A 20,758-nucleotide genomic window follows, 5' to 3' on the forward strand; every position below is an offset into this window, starting at 1 on the left:
TGCGCATAGCGCATCATTCTTCTCCCCAGTCTTCTTCGGCGGAGCAGGTTTGCAGCGGCGTCCTCTTCCCGCTCCCGCTCCGCGGCCTCTTTCTGCGACATTACATTTTCACAGAAGGAGACCATTTCCGACCAACACTCATCGCTTCCGAGCATCGCGTTGATGATGCTCGGCAAGGAGAGGACTCCGCCGACAACTGCCGCCAGAGAAAGCCTCTGGGCCCCCACGCGGCACACTCCGTCAGGGTGTGTTGCGCCTTGTCGCCGTGTGTGTAACTATGCGCAGAGGCAATATCGTAACCAATGAGGTTAATCCGAGGTGCGATTCTTGCTAGTAGTAGTAGGTACCTACTGAGAACTGAACATATAATAGCTATTCACTTATACTCACGTATTTGGTTATATAACATACTTTTTTTATGACAAATATATGATAAAATTTAATTAATATATTATTTAATTTAATATTATATTTATATGATTTTTAAGAATGCGTTCTCGTTTTCATTTTTCGTTATAATTTAATCGGTACATTCAATCTGCATATAAAATGTTTATTATCGTTAAAAGCTATCGGCGTAAATATCTGACGCGCACAATCATTTTTAATACATTTTGTATTGGTTATTGCGCTAATATATACAATATTTTAATCTCTATGCTAACGTAGTCGTACATACTGCTATTAAAAAAACTGAAATAATGGATTGTTATCGAAACAATTTGAACTTTCCTAGTAATATATTTTTATGGGACTTACCCAAGAACACATTGGGATTTACCAAAGATCAAAATGATTTAGTATGACGTTATATTAACTTGTTAACTAATATGGTTAATCAACATGAGAGTTGAAAATACAACTCTCATGTGGATTAATCATTATTATTTTAATATCGTAAGTTTAAGTGCTGTAATTTATGCTATTTACAAAGTACATACAAAGAAATTTGCCACGCATTATCCGTGGTAAGGTACATTCTAATGCGTAACAAAAGAATCGTTTCCATACTTATAGAATCCTTTGTCGGTTTGAGTCGATGTTCGAGCACATTTAAATTTCTGCATTTTCTCATAAAGTTTAAATCATAATGAATAAATGAACTGAAAACAAAGCAAGATTTTTTTTGAGTGATAGATGAAGTGAATTTTTGTTAAATATTATAGTTGTTGTTAAGTGTAATTAGTTAATGTACTTGAGCCAAATGAAGGTGTGGCCGTGTTTATCCAAAATGAAATTGACATAAACGCTACATACTACTACACGCAAACAAAACGTCTGTGTTGACGTCAGTATTGACCTTGTGATTCAAACTTACAGGAAGATATTATTAAATAGAAAATAATTAATTATATCATTAAATTACGAAATTGAGAATGGTAAATTAAATTTCTTTGTCTCTCTTAACATTCTTTATTGGAAGGGCTTGAAGACGTTTTGCTTTGACAATCTGCGTATTATACATAATATTATAAGCGAACAAATGAAAGTAACAGTTGTCGAGAGTAAACGGCTGAAACGATTTTGATGAAATTAGTATAGGATTACTTTTTCAAAATCAAAACCAACCAACATTTCAAAAACGAACCATAAAATAATTGAATTGTTTAAAATTATCTCGTAATTATATGATATAGCTGAAACAGTTAGTTCAAATACTGTAAGGTCTCAATAATCATAAAGGTAATCTCTTCAGAAACATTGTGTATTTACTGCTAATTAATATAATATGTTCATAACATTTTTAAGTACTAGTTTCCGCCCGTGGCTTCATCCACGTGTTACCCCTGAGGTCAGGTATTAGGTATTCTCCGTCAGGGCGTCACGGTAGCATACGCAAGCGCAAGCGATCCTGTAACACCCCTCGAAGAGACCGAGATGGTAACGTGGTTTTAGTGGGTATTGTCTTAGCGCACCGGCGCGCTAGGGCGCAATAGGTGTTTAAGACACCAGCGAGCCCATACCCCTCACTACATGTGGGGGAAACGCGTAAAATTGTTTTTCCAGTGACATAAAAAAAGGTGTTAGGTACCCTATGTCCTTTTCGGTACCACTGACTTGACTGACTGAATTTGTATGCAAAATTTCATCATCGCCTGTTGAGTAGTTAAGCTTAAGACGTGAAAGCGTAACAAACAAACTAACTTTCGCATTTATAATAGTAAGTTAGGATTTTAGCTGAAGCTCTGATTTGTTTCGAGTATGTTTAGAAAAGGCTCTGCGTTTATATGTTTATATTTCGGTGCAAGGATTAGGTATAAATATTTCATATTCAACGATATTGTAGTTTCATTATAATTAAAGTGCAAATGAAAATCTTGTTTCCTATGAGCAGTTACAATCTTTTATTTTTTTGACATAAGGATCTGAAGAATACCGGAGAGCAGATACGTACATAATGTTAATAAAGTAGAAAAAATATGTACGCAATATATAGACAATCAAATTCAATCGCTCATAAAACATAGCTTAAAATTAATTAGTAAGAGTTAAGTAATAATTGTATCAAAATTTATACATATATAGTTATAGTATACGGCAAACAGTTATAAGTTTTGATAATTTTAGAATAAAGAAGCGCTTCAGTAAAACTATTCTATCAGAACAAACTCGAAACTCGAAACACGATCTTGATATATCAGAAAGTGTCATGTGACATTAATTATAAGACAATTATCATTATAAGTCAGTTTTCAAAATTATCACCAGTGAGAAACGAAATGAGTTTTTATAGAATATCAAGAAAACTGTCGTGAAATGTCAGCAAGTGATATGCGACATTGACTATAACAATTATTACATGTTATGCTTACGACATTACAAGAAAATAGTATATCATCATAAGTCGAATGTCAACATTTCACGGGCGAGTTATGAAGTGAGTTTTTACAGTATAGCAGTTATTATAGTATTATAGTTTCACTGTTGGTGAACATCAGGTTTAAAGCAGATCTAAATTTTCTTTTAGATTTTAGATAGACGAAATTTAAAATTACGGAGTAACCAAATTGGCAGTCATCCAAAACTAACTTAGAAATCTGATACGTAAAACAAAATAGAGACGAGTCATTCACCTACCTAAGGTTTTATTGGAATCGCTTTGCAATAGAAAAATACAATAAGACATTAATGAAAAAGACATGAATTATTGTCTACCTTTTATGCATATGATTTGATATTTATTATGATTAGAGATTTTTGGGTGAACATAATAATTATTTTAATGAACGGGGTCGAACACGTCCATTGACACTGCGTGTTGACCGCTGGGCCAGAATGTTTTCAATATATATACCTCAGAATTAACTCAGTTTAAAAAATATCTCAAAAAATTGTTTCTTAATACATAATGGTTTGTTTTTTTTAAATGTTTTGTTTTTTTTTAAAGGTAAATTTTTTAAATTTCTGTTTAGTCATTATTTATGGTCTTCTTTAATTGAAGGAGCACACACATTTTAAAATATTATTCCACGATGTAATGTACTTGTAAGTGTGTATCCTTTGTTGGAGATTCTTAATAAATAAATAAACTTACAATTAATGCTTAATTAAAAAAAATATATGTACTAGTAGGTTTAATATTTATTACAACTAAATTATTAGATTTAATATTTATTATGGCTAAGGTTTTTCAATTTTATAATATTTATGCCTGTTTGTAGCATAAGTCATTCTGAATGAATAAATGATGAATTGTAACACATGAGGTGTGATTATCACTAATTAGTTTCGTCTTTACACTACCAATATTGTGAAACTGTTATGGCTATATGAGTGACAAGAAAATTAGATGGATCAATATGAAGGATCATCAATATCAAAATGAAGGTAGGTCTTTAAAAAATTATCCCAAAAGTATATTCTTACCTGAACCGAATCGAAAGTGAAAGTTTAAAATAAACTATATCTAGCTACGAGGAAATGGCATTTTATTGGCATTGGCAATGTTTTTTTATATATATTGTGACATCAAAATTAACGAATAGTATTTTTTTTTTATAGAATAGAAAGGCAGACGAGCATATCGGCCACCTGATGGTAAGTGGTCACCAACGCCCATAGACATTGGCATTATAAGTAAATGTTAACCATCGCTTACATCACCAATGCGCCACCAACCTAAACTAAGATGTTATGTCCCTTGTGCCTGTAATTACACTGGCTCACTCACCCTTCAAACCGGAACACAACAATACCAAGTACTGCTGTTTTGCGGTAGAATACCTGATGAGTGGGTGGTACCTACCCAGACGGGCTTGCACAAAGCTCTAGCACCTATTATTGTTTATTCACCATCACAATTTTAATTTAATTAAAGAGTTGAATATCTTGCTCGAATAACGTATTTGGGTTTGCAGTTTCAGGAGCTTTTTTTAAACTGTTTTGAACATGTAGGCATGATAAATCAAAAGTGATAGTAGACTTAATAGTAGTAGACTCTAGACGTTTAATACGAGCAGAAAAGATCTACATACGTATATGTGTAACAAGCGAAAAAGAAACTTAAATTAATGTCAGGGGGTTGCTGAATAGCGCTGACGTAAGAATGTTGTGAGACTGACGTAATAAAGTAAAAACATACCTGGTGTATCATCACTTTCTACTTACGTGATTGTTATTTCTTTATTGCCAAAGTCACACCATCGACATAACAATAAGTACATAAAATAATAATTTTAAATGGATATATAAAATAGAGATATTATTATGTTATATCGGGTGTAAATAACGTTTGCGTTATATTTTTAAGTATAGCTTATCCCGCGTGTGTGGTGGAGGCGTTAAGTACCATACGAGTATGTCCTTTTCTGTACAACTGATAACTTTTATGCAAAATATTCATTATCCATTGTGTAGTTAAGACGTGAAAGCGTAACAAAAATCCTGCATGTATCGGATGAAATTCTGCAGCCTGGGAGACTTGTATTATTATATTATTGTATCTAAGATGCTTACATGCGACTAACTGTCAAGTTCATATACGTAGTACTGGTAAGATCGATAAATCACATTACGACGTTCTCAACTGTTCCAGTTTCGTATTAAAATAAACCCGATGACATAATACGATCTCTCTATTCGCTAGCAAACGTATCTTCGTAATTTTTTCTTTAAGTAGTTATGGCTTAAATTTACAAAGAGCAGCATACATTCGTTCTCGTTGAACACAATACATGAAACAGTTTTGGTAAGCGACTAGATTATTACATATTAATGTATATTTGCTCAGTATCGTTTGTTTTTTGTTGTCAAATAAAGACTATGAGATGACAAATAAAATTAATCCATTCTAACCTGTTAAAGTAAATTCTGTAAGATGGATTACAAATCGAATATGCATATTCTAGGTAACGAGACATAGTTAATCGAAATTAGAAATTAAAACTGCAACTCATATTGAGTTTTACAAATCCTAACATCTTCCAAGCTTTTGATGTAATAACGTCAAAATGGTGATTGAAGTATAATCAACTATTACCTAATATTCCGAAATCGTAGGTTAGTGAAACAGAAGGTGGGCCAGGATAGCGAAAGAAGTGTTGGGTGGTTATAAACAATATTTATTTAAACAGGCAGAGTAACCACCCTGCTCAAGTTCAACAATAATTATGATCGTTCATTGTAAATACATCGCTTTTTATACAAAAGTTAAATCATTATAATGTCGGTAGTTGTAAAAATCATATCACGAAGTTAAATAACATTAAAACAAAATTTATAATTAAATTAACTTCAATAAATATTAGGTTATTCTAAATTATATACGCGTTGGTCGTAGCGTTGAGTTTAACATTAGTTAATATTTATAATTCGTTGATGTTTTTCGTTCGTTGTTGATTCGTTGAATTTGTGTTTATAATTCATCTCGTGCTTGACGGTGAAGGAAAACATCGTGAGGAAACCTGCATGTGTTTAATTTCATTGAAATTCTGCCACATGTGTATTTCTGCTGTACAAAACACAGGTACGGTCTTGCGTGGAATATTGTTCGCACCTTTGGGATGGCTCCGCTAAGTACCTACTTGAGGCCTTGGACCGGTTGCAGCGACGTGCCGTACGCATTATTGGCGACGTAAAGGTCACAAACACCCTTGAGCCTTTACAGTTGCGTCGTGAGATAGCAGCACTGAGCGCTTTCTATCGACTGTATCACGGCGAGTGCTCTGAGGAATTATTCTCTCTAATTCCTGCTTCCCCCTTCCTTCTTAAGTCCACGCGAGCTGGTTCTCGATGTCACCGCCTAACTGTGACATCAATTCCATCGCGAACAAAGAAATTTGGCAACTCCTTTCTTTGTCGCACTTCCAAAAAATGGAATTCCTTACCAGCTCACGTATTCCCCTCCTCTTACAACCCGGGTTCCTTCAAACGAGGCGTGAAGAGGCATCTTGCGGGCCGGCAAGGCGAAGGCGGCTAGTGCAGAACGTTTTTCCCGTCTGTACTGGCCGTCGTCGCGTTTGGACTCTACTACCACTTACCATCAGGTGGAGTAGAGTCATTTACCCTCCCGGCGATATAAAAAAAAAAAAAAAAAAAAGCATGTGTATTCTACCAACCCGCGTTGGAGCAGCGTGGTGGAATAAGCTCCAAACCTTCTCCTCAAAATGGAAAAGAGGTCTTAACCCAGCAGTGGGACATTAACAAGCTGTTACTGTACTGTTACTGTACTGTGTTGTTGTTGTTGTTTGAGATAAGTTTACAAATTTTCTTATCGCTAAACGTAAAAAAAAATATTTGTTACATTAAGTGAAGCCACAGAATAAATACAATTAATTTATCTTAAAAGAAAAAGTAAAGTTTGAAAACAAAACAAAAAATAAAAACCTATAATTACATTAAAAAACGAAATTTTCATCAATTCAAAACTTATCAAGGAATTTTTATAGCCTTATTTCTGCTTTCTCAAAAACCGGGCGGTGTTTGTTTCATAAAAAAACGAACAAAATAATGTAAATGTCATTTTATAAATATATATAAATTATTACTATGTTAATTATTCTTATGCTTTACGAAAAATAAATCATAATAATTGAAAATTAAACCAAACAAGTGTAACGTTTGCATAAAAAGTAGATTCTGTTCAAATTTATGTTATGTAATATTTGTATTTCAGATCCAGATTTCAACGTTTGTACAGAGATGCGGTCAGAAGGGGTCGCTGTACTCACGACCCACAAATGTCTTCCTGTTGATGACGTCAGTCCTAAAATTTGGGTCATGAGGGCGTGAGGTACAATCGACCCGAATAACTTATCGAACCATAACGGAGCCATCTTTCAGAAAATAAAACTCGCTGACGTTTAGATGCAGATAAAAATCTTGCATGAAGTATTATGATAACAGTTACTTTTAATAAGGAGCTACGTACAGCATGGTAAAGAGAAAAGATTTGATTTTTTGTATGTTTGTTTGTAATGGATAAACTCGAAATTTACTTAACCGATTTTAAAATATCTTTCACCTACAAAAATACATCATCAGCCTGCAAAATAATTTATATTTTATTTAAAAAAAAATAAAGATACCTACGAAAATTGCAATAATGTAACCCAAGGTATTAAAATTTTTCCTATAAAAGTCATTATTGGCGTAAAAAAATAATTGTTAAACGCGGACGAAGTTAGGGCGGGCCACTAGTAAAAACATAAAATAAATGTAAGATTTAAGTTTATAGCCACATTTGATTAATGCCTTAATGACACGCCTAATTATTAGTAAATTAATAAAAACAATCCCGTGTTAAATATATTCACTTTGCATCTCGAAAATTGCAGCAAATGGCGTCGCGGTAATCGTTTTTGAGCCTATCTGCTTGCTTTTACATCCCAAATATCGCTTGGACATCTCATTCGCACTTTAACATTAAATACATGAAATAAATTACTTCCATAGAATTCGTGTCGTTGTAAGAACTACTTTGTGTAGTAAAATATTTCGTTAACTGTTTTTTTTAATGTTTTTCGTATTATTTTGATGTCTTCAAGTTAAATTGAAACAATAAATTATCTTAATTTAATTTATAAATTTGGTTTAATTTTGTACGCTTCTATTTTTTTTATTATTATAATGAATTGTTCGCCTCATATATATAACATACCATCTCCTTAAAAGGAGAGGAGGTCTTAGCCCAGCAGTGGGACATTAGCTAGTTGTTACTTTTTACTTTTTATATTCGACTTTTTCTACTTGTACAATTTACGAAAAGTCTAACGTCGAAGCCTATAAATATACATATTATGTGTTCCGGTCGACATCCGAAGTCCATTATGAGAGTACATCGTCTGATTTCCGCTGCAGGTCGCTAAATTCGCTACTTCCGTTTCCTAACTCGCGCCTACAGCGCCCCCTATATACCTTTCTGGAACTAAACTAACAAGCAAATACGAGCCACCAAATTTGTCATTGTTGCAAAGTTTGTTGTTGTTGGAAAGACGACTCCACAAGAGCAGTTGTTAAAAGTTTAAAATAAAATTGGTTTTAATTATTATAATCAACTTTGAGATTTAAAGTAGAAAGTTAATTTTAAAAAAGTGTTGTTTGTCTTCCGTTCTTGAAACCTCAAACGCACAACAATGAGTGAAGAGGTTATCGCGCCTAATGCTTTAAGTGAGGATAGTTCGAGTTCTTCGGATATTTTCTCGGATTCGTTTGGAAATAAATACGAGGGACATCCAAGGAAACGCCAAAGGCGTGAATGGTTGCGGGATTTGGATAAGAGATTTGACTTATTGTCACAACAATTGGTAAGTCATGTTAATAATATTTTAACTTCGAATCATGCTATTACGTGTACGACCGGTGGCACCACCCTCACATTTAGAAACCAACAACCTATAATAAGTGTTCAATCTAGCTTCAATTACCATTTAAAGACCGACAACGACTGACGAACAGTTTTTACGTCCGCCAGTAATAGCAGCGGGTAGTTTTGTAGATTTAAGCGTTACCGTAAAAGAACCCACTGTAATTCAATTCAAGCTATTTCGAGAGCAATTCAAACACGTGTTGACAAAATTAAAGATGCAAAGACTCGCCGGATTGGAACGCGGTGCGCTATACAGATGTTTGGAAAAAGTATGTAGCGTTTCCGGCTTTTACTGACCTAAGAGTCAATGAGGAGCTTCGACATCTGGAGGACCCCTTTAGTCCATTACGTTGGTTCCAGATGGAACGTAGTTATGCTGCGTTATCTAATGCCTTTTTATCACAGAACGATTTCGTTAATACTGCTTTACAAAGCCCTGTTGACTGGTCAAATTCATCGGACGTTCAGCGAATCAGCTTAATACTTCTTCTATCTATGAAAAGTTAAAACAGCTATTTGGTAAAGATTCTGGCTATAAGATAGTTTCTCACGATATCCTTCAGATAATTTGCGGTAAGCGAGCCGAGGTTTTAGAATTACGCCGTAGAACCTCTTAAAGAAATTAAAGGATAAATATATCAGAATTAACCCCGGTTTATTAACTGCATATATACAAAAATTTGTGGTATAGATAAGTTACAAAAGCGGGCACCATCTGCTACTCGCACTCGGCCCAAATCCCCTGAACCGTCAACATCTACTGCCAATGCAAAGCCATTACGAGCTAGGCCAAATTTCAATAAAACTAAACAGGCCAAAAACAGAGATTCTGAGCGATTCTATTCGAATTACTCCTCAGCAAAGAAAATGGGGGAGGGGGACGCAAGTACAAAACGGGAAGAAAGTAAAAAAAACATCTAACAATTGTCAACCTCAAGGTGTTCAATCGGTACATGAAAACGAGACATTTTCATCTTTTCCATCATCAACAAGTTCCCAAGTTCTTACAACAGTCCAGATAATGTTTTCCTGGGGCTACGTCGATCATTATGAGTCGAACAATGACAAATTTGGTGGCTCGTATTTGCTTGTCAGCTTAGTTCCAGAAAGGAGTATAGGGGGCGCTGTAGACGCGAGTTAGGAAACGGAAGTAGCGAATTTAGCGTCCTGCAGAGGAAGTCAGACATATATTCTCATAATGGACTTCGAACGTCTTAGGAAACATAATACAATTTTTATTGGAAGGTAAAATTTTTATATTGTCACCGTCTACATTACACCTTTCATATGGCTTATTTTTTGTGCTATACTAAGTATGTCAAACTTTCTTCATCAGAATCTTAAGTCTTATACTTATGACTCGGTCTGCCTACTTACAATGTGTCACTTAGCTGTCGTAAAATACTAAATGATGACTCACTTATGTGTCACAACAAAAAATATGTTTTCTAGTTATTTATAAACCACCCGTTCGTATATATTTAGTCACTAATGTGTGTTTAAATATTGATATGAATGTCCTTCTAATGAATTTCCGGCCGAGACGGCCATCAGATCGGCCAATCTCAAGATTACATAATTTTACAGGGGGTTATTATCGTGCACACATAAATATAAGACCTCACTTTCATAGTCGGTCGGGTGGGATCAAATACACGACACGAATAGAGATCTTTTACATCCCATACATAATTTTACAGGGGGTTATTATCGTGCACACATAAATATAAGACCTCACTTTCATAGTCGGTCGGGTGGGATCAAATACACGACACGAATAGAGATCCGGCAAATTCCCGAGACTCGGAAGTGCCAACTTTCCAATTCCGTGGTGTGACTGAGATTTTCTTGACAAAAAAACCCAATAAGTTTTAACAGTGGGATTTGAACAAGGTAAAATCTCCCAATACTAATTTAATTTTATAGTTCAAATCAAATCAACTTACATTTAAATAGAAAATTATATATATCGATAATACATTAACTAAGCTTATTAAAATATTTAAATTATAGACGAAATATAATAATGAAGAAAAAACTAAGAAAAGTTATATAAATTACAGCATAAGTGTTTTGATAACAGACAACATTTTAAATAAAAAATCTTTGAGATTAATGATTTCACGTATTATAAACAAAATATGACACGTTGGATGTGAATAGGTAGGAAAGTAGAAATGGTTTATCATGAATCCAACGGAACGAATCAATGAACATGACTTTGTACGTGGTCACCACGAAGTGAACGCGTGCTTTCTTAATGAAACTAAACTACGAGCAACTTTGTTATCTGTATGCATGAATATATTGTATTTATATAAGGCATATCACTCTGTCTCTCTTAATTAATTTTTTCTCTTCTTAATTTCATCTTTGAACATGCCGGTTCAAAACTAGTGAGACAAGTATATTTTGATTTAATTAAATGGACGTATCTTGGTTTGTAGATTATATGTTAATGTTTATATTTATATGTTAGTTCTAGAATATTCCTTTAGTCTCGCATATTATATTGAGAACAAATTCAAAACTTATGCCTTTAAAAATACCTGTGAAAATATATAAAAAATAGTTGAACAATTATTCTAATAACAGTCAATGGGAACAATTCAATTTTTTTCTTTGAGGTTATGCTAACAAGGAAATGCATCTATTGTTAAAAATAAACGGTTAGTGAATTAAAAGAGACATTAAGTAAAACGAAATCTAAATTATTGTTGTGTATGGCGATTGGCAACAAGGCAAATTGTGTATGTATACATAGCAATTTAGCAGTAGATAATGCCTAAAGTTAATAAATATGAATATCGTATGATATTTCGGTTGTTATCCGATAATACAGCATGTATTGCACATGTATACCAATTACATTGTAATTTAATAAACACATTTTTTGTCTCGCATAATATACTCAAATATTTAATAAATAGAAACGTTACAAGAACATTTTTGGCCTAACTAAATGCAAATTGAAATGCTTATGTATTCAATAACATTGAAGATATATTTTAACCGGCGACCAGCAGCGCTGATGACGTCAAGGAACTTGATTTATTTGATAAATATTCTGAGGCTCTTCAACTGTGAATAAAACTGTCGAAATAGAATAAACTTATCAAAATGTAGTGTTGAGAAAAAAAAGGGTTTATGTATTAACAACACTTATCGCCCATGGAAAATTAAATTCACCATAGCATTATTTCCTGCAATTGTTATCGGTGACGCAAAGAAAGCAGTAATTATTATCGGTAAAGGAAAATGCGAACCAAATTGCTAATCATTGCTTTATATTTTTTGTGATAAATTATTTTAACATTCTAAGAAACTCAATACTATACTTTAATAGGTTTTTGCGGTTAGCCAAACCACGTAATAAATAACAGTCTAAAGTGCCTTGTGTTGTATATCTTGCAAACGTTATGTTCACATGTATTATAATATTTTTTTTATGACACCTTACTAATAATTGAAATTTTGCATTCGTAATGTTTATGCTTTAGAATTGATAAGCATTTCTATTTTTTGAAATTATGATTACTGTTTTTACCATAGTGTGTAAACGATGAAAAACGTCCAATTATAGGAATAAAAGGAAAATAAATAAACACCTTTAAATCTTATCAAACAAAGAATGCAAACGTAATAATATTAAATGTTATGTTTGTGAAAGTTTTTTCCGACGCATATCGTTTTTGACGTCAAAGAGAAATATCGCAATATGATGTTCATGCAAACGATCATTCTGGACAATTAATAAACTTTACATTTATTTAAGTATCTTTTTATATTGTCATAAAATATATACATTATGAAGTAAAGGTAGATCATTATGATAAATAACAACTTACCCCCCTACTGCGCTCGCCAACACGCTTGCCCAGCGCGTCGAGTATGGGCAAACCCTCCTTAATGGCAGATGCGCCCAAAAAAAGGCCCCTAGTTACTAGGCCCGACCAAGTTAGCGGTCACGGTATCGGCAGGGCAGGGGGTGATAAGAATCACCGGTTCACGGCAGGCTACCATATAAAACGACTTCACATGGCAACGTATAATGGACGCTCGATGAGGCTGGACCATCACCTCGCCGAATTAGAAGTTGAGTTAAGTCATATAAACTGGCATATACTAGGGTTATCTGAAGTCCGAAGACAGGGGGCGTACACGATAACTCTAGAGTCCGGTAACTTACTCTACTTCCGCGAAGGTGATTACCTCTCCCAGGGTGGTGTCGGTTTTCTAGTCAAAAAGGATCTCATTAGCAGCATTGTGGAAATCAGTAGTGTGTCGAACCGGGTAGCGTACCTTGTCCTAAAACTTTCCGACAGGTACTCCCTGAAGGTCGTACGTAAGGTATATGCGCCAACTTCGACATACTCTGATGATGTGGTCGTGCGATGTACGAGGACATCGCAAGGGCCCTCAACGACACCTCGAAGGCCCACTACAATGTTGTTATGGGAGACTTTAATGCTAAAGTGGGAGTACAAGATAGCGGTGAATCGAAAGTCGGACCTTACGGCTTGGGCTGCAGAAATCACAGGGGGCAAATGCTGGTAAACTTTCTCGAAGCGCAGGGGCTCTTTTTGATGAATTCTTTCTTTCAAAAGAAGCCTCAGAGGAGGTGGACCTGGCGAAGCCCCGATAACGTGACAAGGAACGAGATAGACTTTATCATTTCGAATAAAAGGCACATATTTAGAGACGTTTCCGTGATCAACAGGTTTAATAGCGGAAGTGATCACCGCTTGGTTCGAGGCACTCTAAATATCGATAAGAAAACCGACACGCTGGTCAAAATACTGTAAAACACATCCCGCAAGTGTTTTCCGCCACAGAGAAGAGACAACGCACCAAAACTCTCTGCTGAGACACTCGAGCTCATGAGAAAACGACGAGAACTACCATCGTTTTTGTCAGATAAGGCCTTAAACCGAACAATAAAAACGCTGACGCGACGCAATCTCCGACGCTCCAATACCCGTGCCATCAAGGCTGCGATTGAGCAAAATCGGGGATCGAAAGTGTTTGCTCGCAAGTTTGGGAGGCCGCTTCTGACAAAACTTAAAACTGAAAATGGTGGGGTCGTTACCTCTAGGCCTGAGATTGTCGGAGGAGTAGAGAGGTTTTATGGGCAGTTGTTCTCTTCAAGATCGGATAAACCCGTGGGAATTAATATTGATGACCAGCACGCCCCTCTTATGCGCCATTACTCCGAGGAGCTCCCGGTCGTTGACCAAGGCGAGATTAGGGCGGCTCTAGAACAGCTTAAAAACAACAAAGCTCCGGAAGATGACGGAATCACAACAGAGTTGCTTAAGGCAGGCGGGACTCCGGTCCTGAAAGAGCTAGCAAGCCTCTTTAATTCCGTCATCCAACATGGCAAGACCCCGGAAACGTGGAGCGGGAGTGAGGTGGTACTGTTTTTCAAGAAAGGTGATAAAACCCTCTTGAAAAACTACAGACCAATCTCCCACCTGAGTCACGTGTATAAGCTGTTCTCAAGAGTCGTCACGAACCGTCTCGCCAGACGACTTGACGAGTTCCAGCCCCCAGAGCAAGCCGACTTTCGATCAGGCTACAGCACCGTGGACCACATCCATACTGTTCGGCAGATTGTACAGAAGACAGAAGAGTACAATCAGCCGCTGTGTATGGCATTTGTGGACTACGAGAAAGCCTTCGACTCCATCGAAACCTGGGCAGTGCTCGACTCATTGCAGAGATGTCATATCGACTGGAGATATCTCGAGGTACTGAGATGTCTGTACAAAGCCGCTACAATGACTGTCCACATCCAGGACTGTAAGACGAAGGCGATCCAACTGCGCAGAGGGGTGAGACAGGGGGATGTAATATCCCCGAAACTGTTCACCAACGCGTTGGAAGTCGTTTTCAAGACGCTGGATTGGACTGGGTATGGAGTCAATGTAAACGGCGAGTACATCTCACACCTTCGATTTGCCAACGATATCGTCATCATAGCAGAGCCGCTGGAACAACGCACCGAAATGCTGCGTAGCCTAGGTGAGTCTTCCCGGTGTGTCGGTCTCGGTATAAACTTGGACAAGACCAAGGTCATGTTCAATAGGCATGTCGTGCCGGGACCGATATAGGTCGAGGGGAAACCTCTCGAAGTTGTTAGTGAATATACCTACCTAGGACAGATAATACAAGTCGGTAGGAACAACTTCGAGAAGGAAGCCGATCGAAGAATTCGCTTGGGATGGGCTGCATTTGGCAACCTTCGTCAGGTCCTCAAGTCGTCTATACCGCAATGTTTGAAGACGAAAGTCTTCAACCAATGCGTCTTACCTGCCATGACATACGGTGCCGAAACGTGGACACTAACTGCGGGACTAGTCGACAAATTCAAAGTCGCTCAGCGTGCTATGGAGCGAGCTATGCTCGAAGTATCTTTGAAGGATAAGATCAGAAATGAGATTATCCGGAAAAGAACCGGAGTCATCGACATAGCTTGCAAAATTAGCAGGCTGAAGTGGCAGTGCGCTGGTCACGTATGTCGTAGGACCGATAGCCGTTGGAGCAGACGAGTCCTAGAGTGGAGACCGCGAATCGGCAAGCGCAGCGTAGGGCGCCCTCCAACCAGGTGGACCGACGACCTTAAGAAGGTGGCGGGCACCAACTGGATGCGGAAGGCGGAGGACAGGGAGCTTTGGCGCACCTTGGGAGAGGCCTATGTTCAGCAGTGAACAACGATTGGCTGTTGATTGATTATGATAAACATCGGTTTTATTTTATGGTCATTGACACAATTGTTATTGAGGCCCGAGAATTACGTAAAATGAGACGAAATTGATACATTAACTACTTATAGTACGCCTTATCTAATAATGTTGTCGCATATTTATTATATCATATGGTGTTAAATATTTTTACTTTATCAATATATATTTTTAATTTACTTACAAAATATTCTGCACAGCTTTGATCAGCTAACGAAGGTGTAAGTAAACACCCAGGAGAGGGCGGTGCAGTGGCAGCGGAAGGTGGCGGCGCCAATGATAGCAACTCGCCAGCTGATGCAGACATGTTACTTGCCGCAGCTAAGCTTCGTAAGCGGTCCGCAAGATCCGTATGTCCGCCGTTAAACGTTTTCACAACACCATTACACTCATCTTCTGTACTTAAATTGTTAATGATGCGAGGTCGTCGAAGTTTTCTAGATGCTGCCCGCCATCTCCGTAGTCGGCATGCTGCATTGTTTAAAACTTCGTCAGTTTCATGATTCTGGGGCGGTTCCTCTTCCGACTGCATACGTTCTTCCATATCCACAGTTTCATCGATAAAAGGCATTTGCTGTTCTATATTGGATAGAGATGGGCCGTCTTCGGCTGGAACCATGTTTGCAGTTCCTAAAAAATCCCTCAAAGCAAAAGCTAGCCTTTGATCGGCGTTGAGGCCGTCTGGGACACCGTTGTTGGCTACGTCTGTAGCTACACATTTTACTTGATCATTGTTTTCTTTTTTTTTAACCTTGAAGGCATTATCGTCATTTGAATTGACATTCACGTTAATTTCTTGACTGTATGAAGGCATCACGAGAAATATTAAATGCAAAATAAATAGTTGCTCATGACTGACATATACACTTTATAAATATTTTTTTTGCACAAAACACTCCTTACCCGATTATTGATTAAATCAATAAAAACCGTTAAAAGGTTTTCACATTTTATCAGCATATGATAAATACTACCTATAGAAAGAGACGCATTTAATCTAAAACCTTTAATGTGATCGATTCCATTAATAGCACTGACATACTATATGCACGATGATATTTCACTGTACTTATGGTAAAATTAAACGTATGTGAAAATAATTTACGCGAATCGATCATTACCCGCATAAACTGTACGGATTTTATGCGTCAAAACGTAATACAATCGGCCTCGAATAACTCAAGCAGTGTGCGCAAGCTGAGCACTACTGGCTGGCGCTGTTATCCATCTATACATTTATGTATGTATATTGTAGACTTCTCTCTTGTTTATATTGACGTTCACTCAACATGCGCAAATGTGAAAATCGAGACTCAACGCCCTCGTGCGGTAGCTGTGTAGATGACTACTAGCTCCATCTGTACAATAACTAGATATATTATCTTCTCAACGATAATACGACTTTGGATTGATTCTCGGTAGAACGATAGCTTAGCGTTAGATGGCATTATTTTTAAAGTATAAAGTTAAGTTTGTGAATTTTACAATATGAAGGAAGTAAATTGTGTTCGTGAACTATTTATATTTACATGGGTCCGTATTTGGTCCAAATTATTGACCTCACAGATGTTGTTTTAATTGATATAAATTGTAAAATAAACATTTAAGTACGTAAGAATTCCATTAATATTATATTCGCAGATACTCCGAAAATCCGCTTCAGATAAAAAGTTTATTAAAAATTTAATAAGAACGAGTATCATCATTGATGTGAATCGTAGGAAGCTCCGGTTCAGGCACGGATTGTCAATTTTGCGTAGGACTATCCATATAAATAGGGGTCGCGAGCAAAATATAAACTCATTTGGAAGTTCCCAATGTATTGAATATAAAGTTTAATTCCCGATATCAGTCATTATAAAGTGGCCCTTAACTTTATTGGGGTTCATTTGAAGGTCCGATGTTATTATCAGTAATTACAAATATTTTTACATCAAATTAAATTTTTAAATTTATATGAAATATGAACATATATTTGAATCGCATAAGTAATACACTGAATCAAAACAAAAACTTAATATAAAATCTGGTAAAGGAGATCCTCCATTTTGTATGAGTCATTGACACCAAAGTGAAGTGATTGTTGTGCTTCTACAATACCATTATTTATTTACTTTATTGCTTGAAGATACATGAAGTCAATCAGATTTTTTAATTGTATATATTTTATTTCTTGTTGTTTTAGGTCAAAGTTTGATTACAATTACTAGTCTTGAGGGTAACAGGCTTACATAGAGAAGTTATATAGGACACTGTCAATAATTGGTTTGGTGACCGTACAAAATAATTAGTAATTATTCATAATTTCTTGCAAACAAATCAGCAATTATATTCAACAATTTTGTAATATGGATTTTTTATTGTTAGTGGTTTTCATGACAACTAATAAAATGGTTAAAAATGAGAATTAGGGTATTACAGTAGAAGCCACTCAATTAATCGTATCATTACTTCAGTCTAACCCAGGATCAGATGATGTAACGCATTTCTCGAGCGATTACCATCCACAGTTACAACATGTACGTATGTATATAACATACATATAAAAAAATATGTCATGCGACTTTTTATTGCTTTTTAACGCTCTACAATTTAGGTCGTATAAATTTTGTACCTATCATTGATAGAGATAAAAAAACGAATAGGAAAAAAATAAAGGGACTGAAATTTTATTTTTACTGCTCTCCCCCTTTTTAATTACGTCAAGTAACAAGTTAATTTTAAACAACTTATAGTTTTACCACATGTAAGTAGCGATAATACCTGTAATTGGAAAGTAGTAGAATACAAGAATACTCCATATTATGACGATTATAGTAAATCCTTGTTCTTGAGATCGTGATAAAATTAAGAGATTTTGTAATTGAGGAATGTACATTTGACAGTACGTTAGGTATTAGGTTGTTTATCAATCGTACCATTCTTATGTACATATGTTGCGTCATTATATTTTACATATTTTTTAATTAATGATGACCAAATAAAATTAATCTTTGAGGTTTTTTATTAGGTCCTTACATATGAAATTGGCTTTTTGTATGGGAGAAATAAAAAGTATTTTTTTTTGGAAAATATATTTAATTAATCAAGGTATGCACCGTTGTTATCTATGCACTTTTGCCATCTCATAGGTAGTTCATTGATCCCTTTACTAATAAAACCATGGGGGCGAGAATCAATAAACTCTTTGAAGGCGGCTTGGACTGCCGGATCGGAGTTAATTTTAGTTGTCCAAACTCCGGAAAAAATGGTAATCTGTTGGAGCAATTGGTTGATTTCGCAGACATTCCAATTGTAGCTCATCTAACTTAGTAATTGTTTGTTGTGCAGTGTGTGGTCTTGCGTTGTCGTGAAGCAGCAGTGGCCTAGAGCGATAGACCAATCTCGATTGTTTAGCAGCTAGTTCTTCCTTCATGGTTTGCAGCTGCTGACAATAGATATCTGTCGTAATCGTTTGGCCAGATTTTAGAAGGCTGTAGAGAACGACACCGGCGCTAGTCCACCAAACACTCACAAGTAACTTTTTCTGAGTCAATTTTCGTTTAGGGCAGGATTTGGCTGGGTCTCCAGGGTTCAGCCATTGCGACTCCCATCGTTCAAGTTTTTTTACTTTCCCAATTTGCTTCAAGTGGATTAATACAGTTTTATCACTTACCCCGAAGCCTGCAGCTATTGAATATAAACCGAAAATATTTATACTTTGTCCAATCCTATACTGGAAATAAAAATATTATAATAGGCGTTCCAAAATATGACTATTGTTATAAATACCATTTTATTATTCTATAAATATTGTAGCTATTACTAAATAATTGTGATTTGTGGATTTTACGCTTCCACGACTTGATTGTGAAATCGAAAAACATGCATAACATAATTTTGGACAAAAATAAGTTACATAATTACGTAAGTGTTCAAATAATGTTGTCTGTCAGTAACAAATAAACGAAGTATTACGTTGAGACAAAACTTTTTCTACCTTACTATTAAATATGTTTTTAATGTATGAAAGTAAATATTGCGTAAATATATAATTATGCGTATATTTATAACATTAGTCCTTAGTGTTTGGGATAGATACCATTATAAATATACAATCTGCAGAACAGATAGAGTTAATGAATTAGCTCAGTAACAGTAAGTGCTACTAATAAACTTGCTAGTTCCTAATAGTCAATAAATAAAAATTGTTGAGTTCTTAGTTGAAATTAAAAAAAAGCAAAGAAATATAAACAAACAAGTAGGGCAAAATCGATGAAAAATGCTGACCTTCTCGATCGTATCCACTAGTTTTATTTTCATTGGAATATTATTTGTATAATTTCAAATCGATACGACATTTAGAAGCAAGTTAAAAACTCTTAATTCGAAAATCATCTTGCCATGTTTACGATGAAAACGGGAAAAATATTTTTGTATTACATAATAAATAAGTTATACATAGGAATAGATAATACAATTATTTCAAGTAATTATGTCCTTCTGACCGACTTCGGCTATGGCGGCCAATCAAGAGCCAAACTGCCGCACAGAATATATTATAGTGCATAAGTGTATGCACAAATACAGATTCTATTCGTTTCCCTCAAAATCCGATGGGACGGCAATCCCAAACGACCGGAAAGAGTGACAGGCACAGTATTAACGGTTTTACGTAGTTTTAGAGGCACGTGAGTGTAATCACGAACTTCCAGACTAAGGGCTTTACTTAAGTTTTATTGACTCGTAGTCATTATATCAACGAGGAAGTCAAGTATAATATATAATAAATGAAACGGTAATTAGTTTTTTATTATTAAATGAACCTATATTTTAAACTTAACTTTGAACTTAACACAAGAAACCATTTTATAAAATATATTTTTTCGTTTTTGTAAATATATTTTAATATGTCAAAATAATAAATAAACCGAAATACTTTAATTGTAATCGTGTGAAGTCAGGGCGAGTCTCTTGTATTATTTATACATAATTGTTACTCGCATTATTGTTACAGCTAGCTGTGGGATATATTAACTATAGTAAATGACGAAGAGATTGCAATGGATTAGTGATTCACATTTTGTTGATTGCGTCAATTTATCGCTTTGTAGCAACGTTCAAAGCACCATGAAGGCTATAATTGTTAGGGGAATACCACCAATTGTAATAGTAAGGACATATTTAATACTAGCTCGTCTGAGTTTATAACTATATCGCCAAATGAGCT

The 20,758-nt window shown here is 35.6% G+C and overlaps 1 protein-coding gene and 1 pseudogene across 2 annotated transcripts in view; one reads left to right on the forward strand and one right to left on the reverse strand.

The window, feature by feature from the left end:
- LOC126769844 (C-Maf-inducing protein-like) overlaps window positions 1-16,770 on the reverse strand; it is a 34,290-nt gene extending 17,520 nt beyond the window's left edge. For both annotated transcript variants that reach the window (XM_050488878.1, XM_050488790.1), the window contains exon 1: window positions 15,734-16,770. In XM_050488878.1, coding sequence (XP_050344835.1) covers window positions 15,734-16,363 — 630 coding nt within the window. In that variant the 5' untranslated portion in view covers window positions 16,364-16,770. The remainder of the gene's footprint in view (window positions 1-15,733) is intronic.
- On the forward strand, window positions 274-339 carry LOC126772735 (U4 spliceosomal RNA; annotated as a pseudogene).
- Window positions 16,771-20,758: the final 3,988 nt, after the last annotated feature.

Source organism: Nymphalis io, chromosome 1 (assembly GCF_905147045.1).
Source record: "Nymphalis io chromosome 1, ilAglIoxx1.1, whole genome shotgun sequence".
Taxonomy (NCBI): domain Eukaryota; kingdom Metazoa; phylum Arthropoda; class Insecta; order Lepidoptera; family Nymphalidae; genus Nymphalis; species Nymphalis io.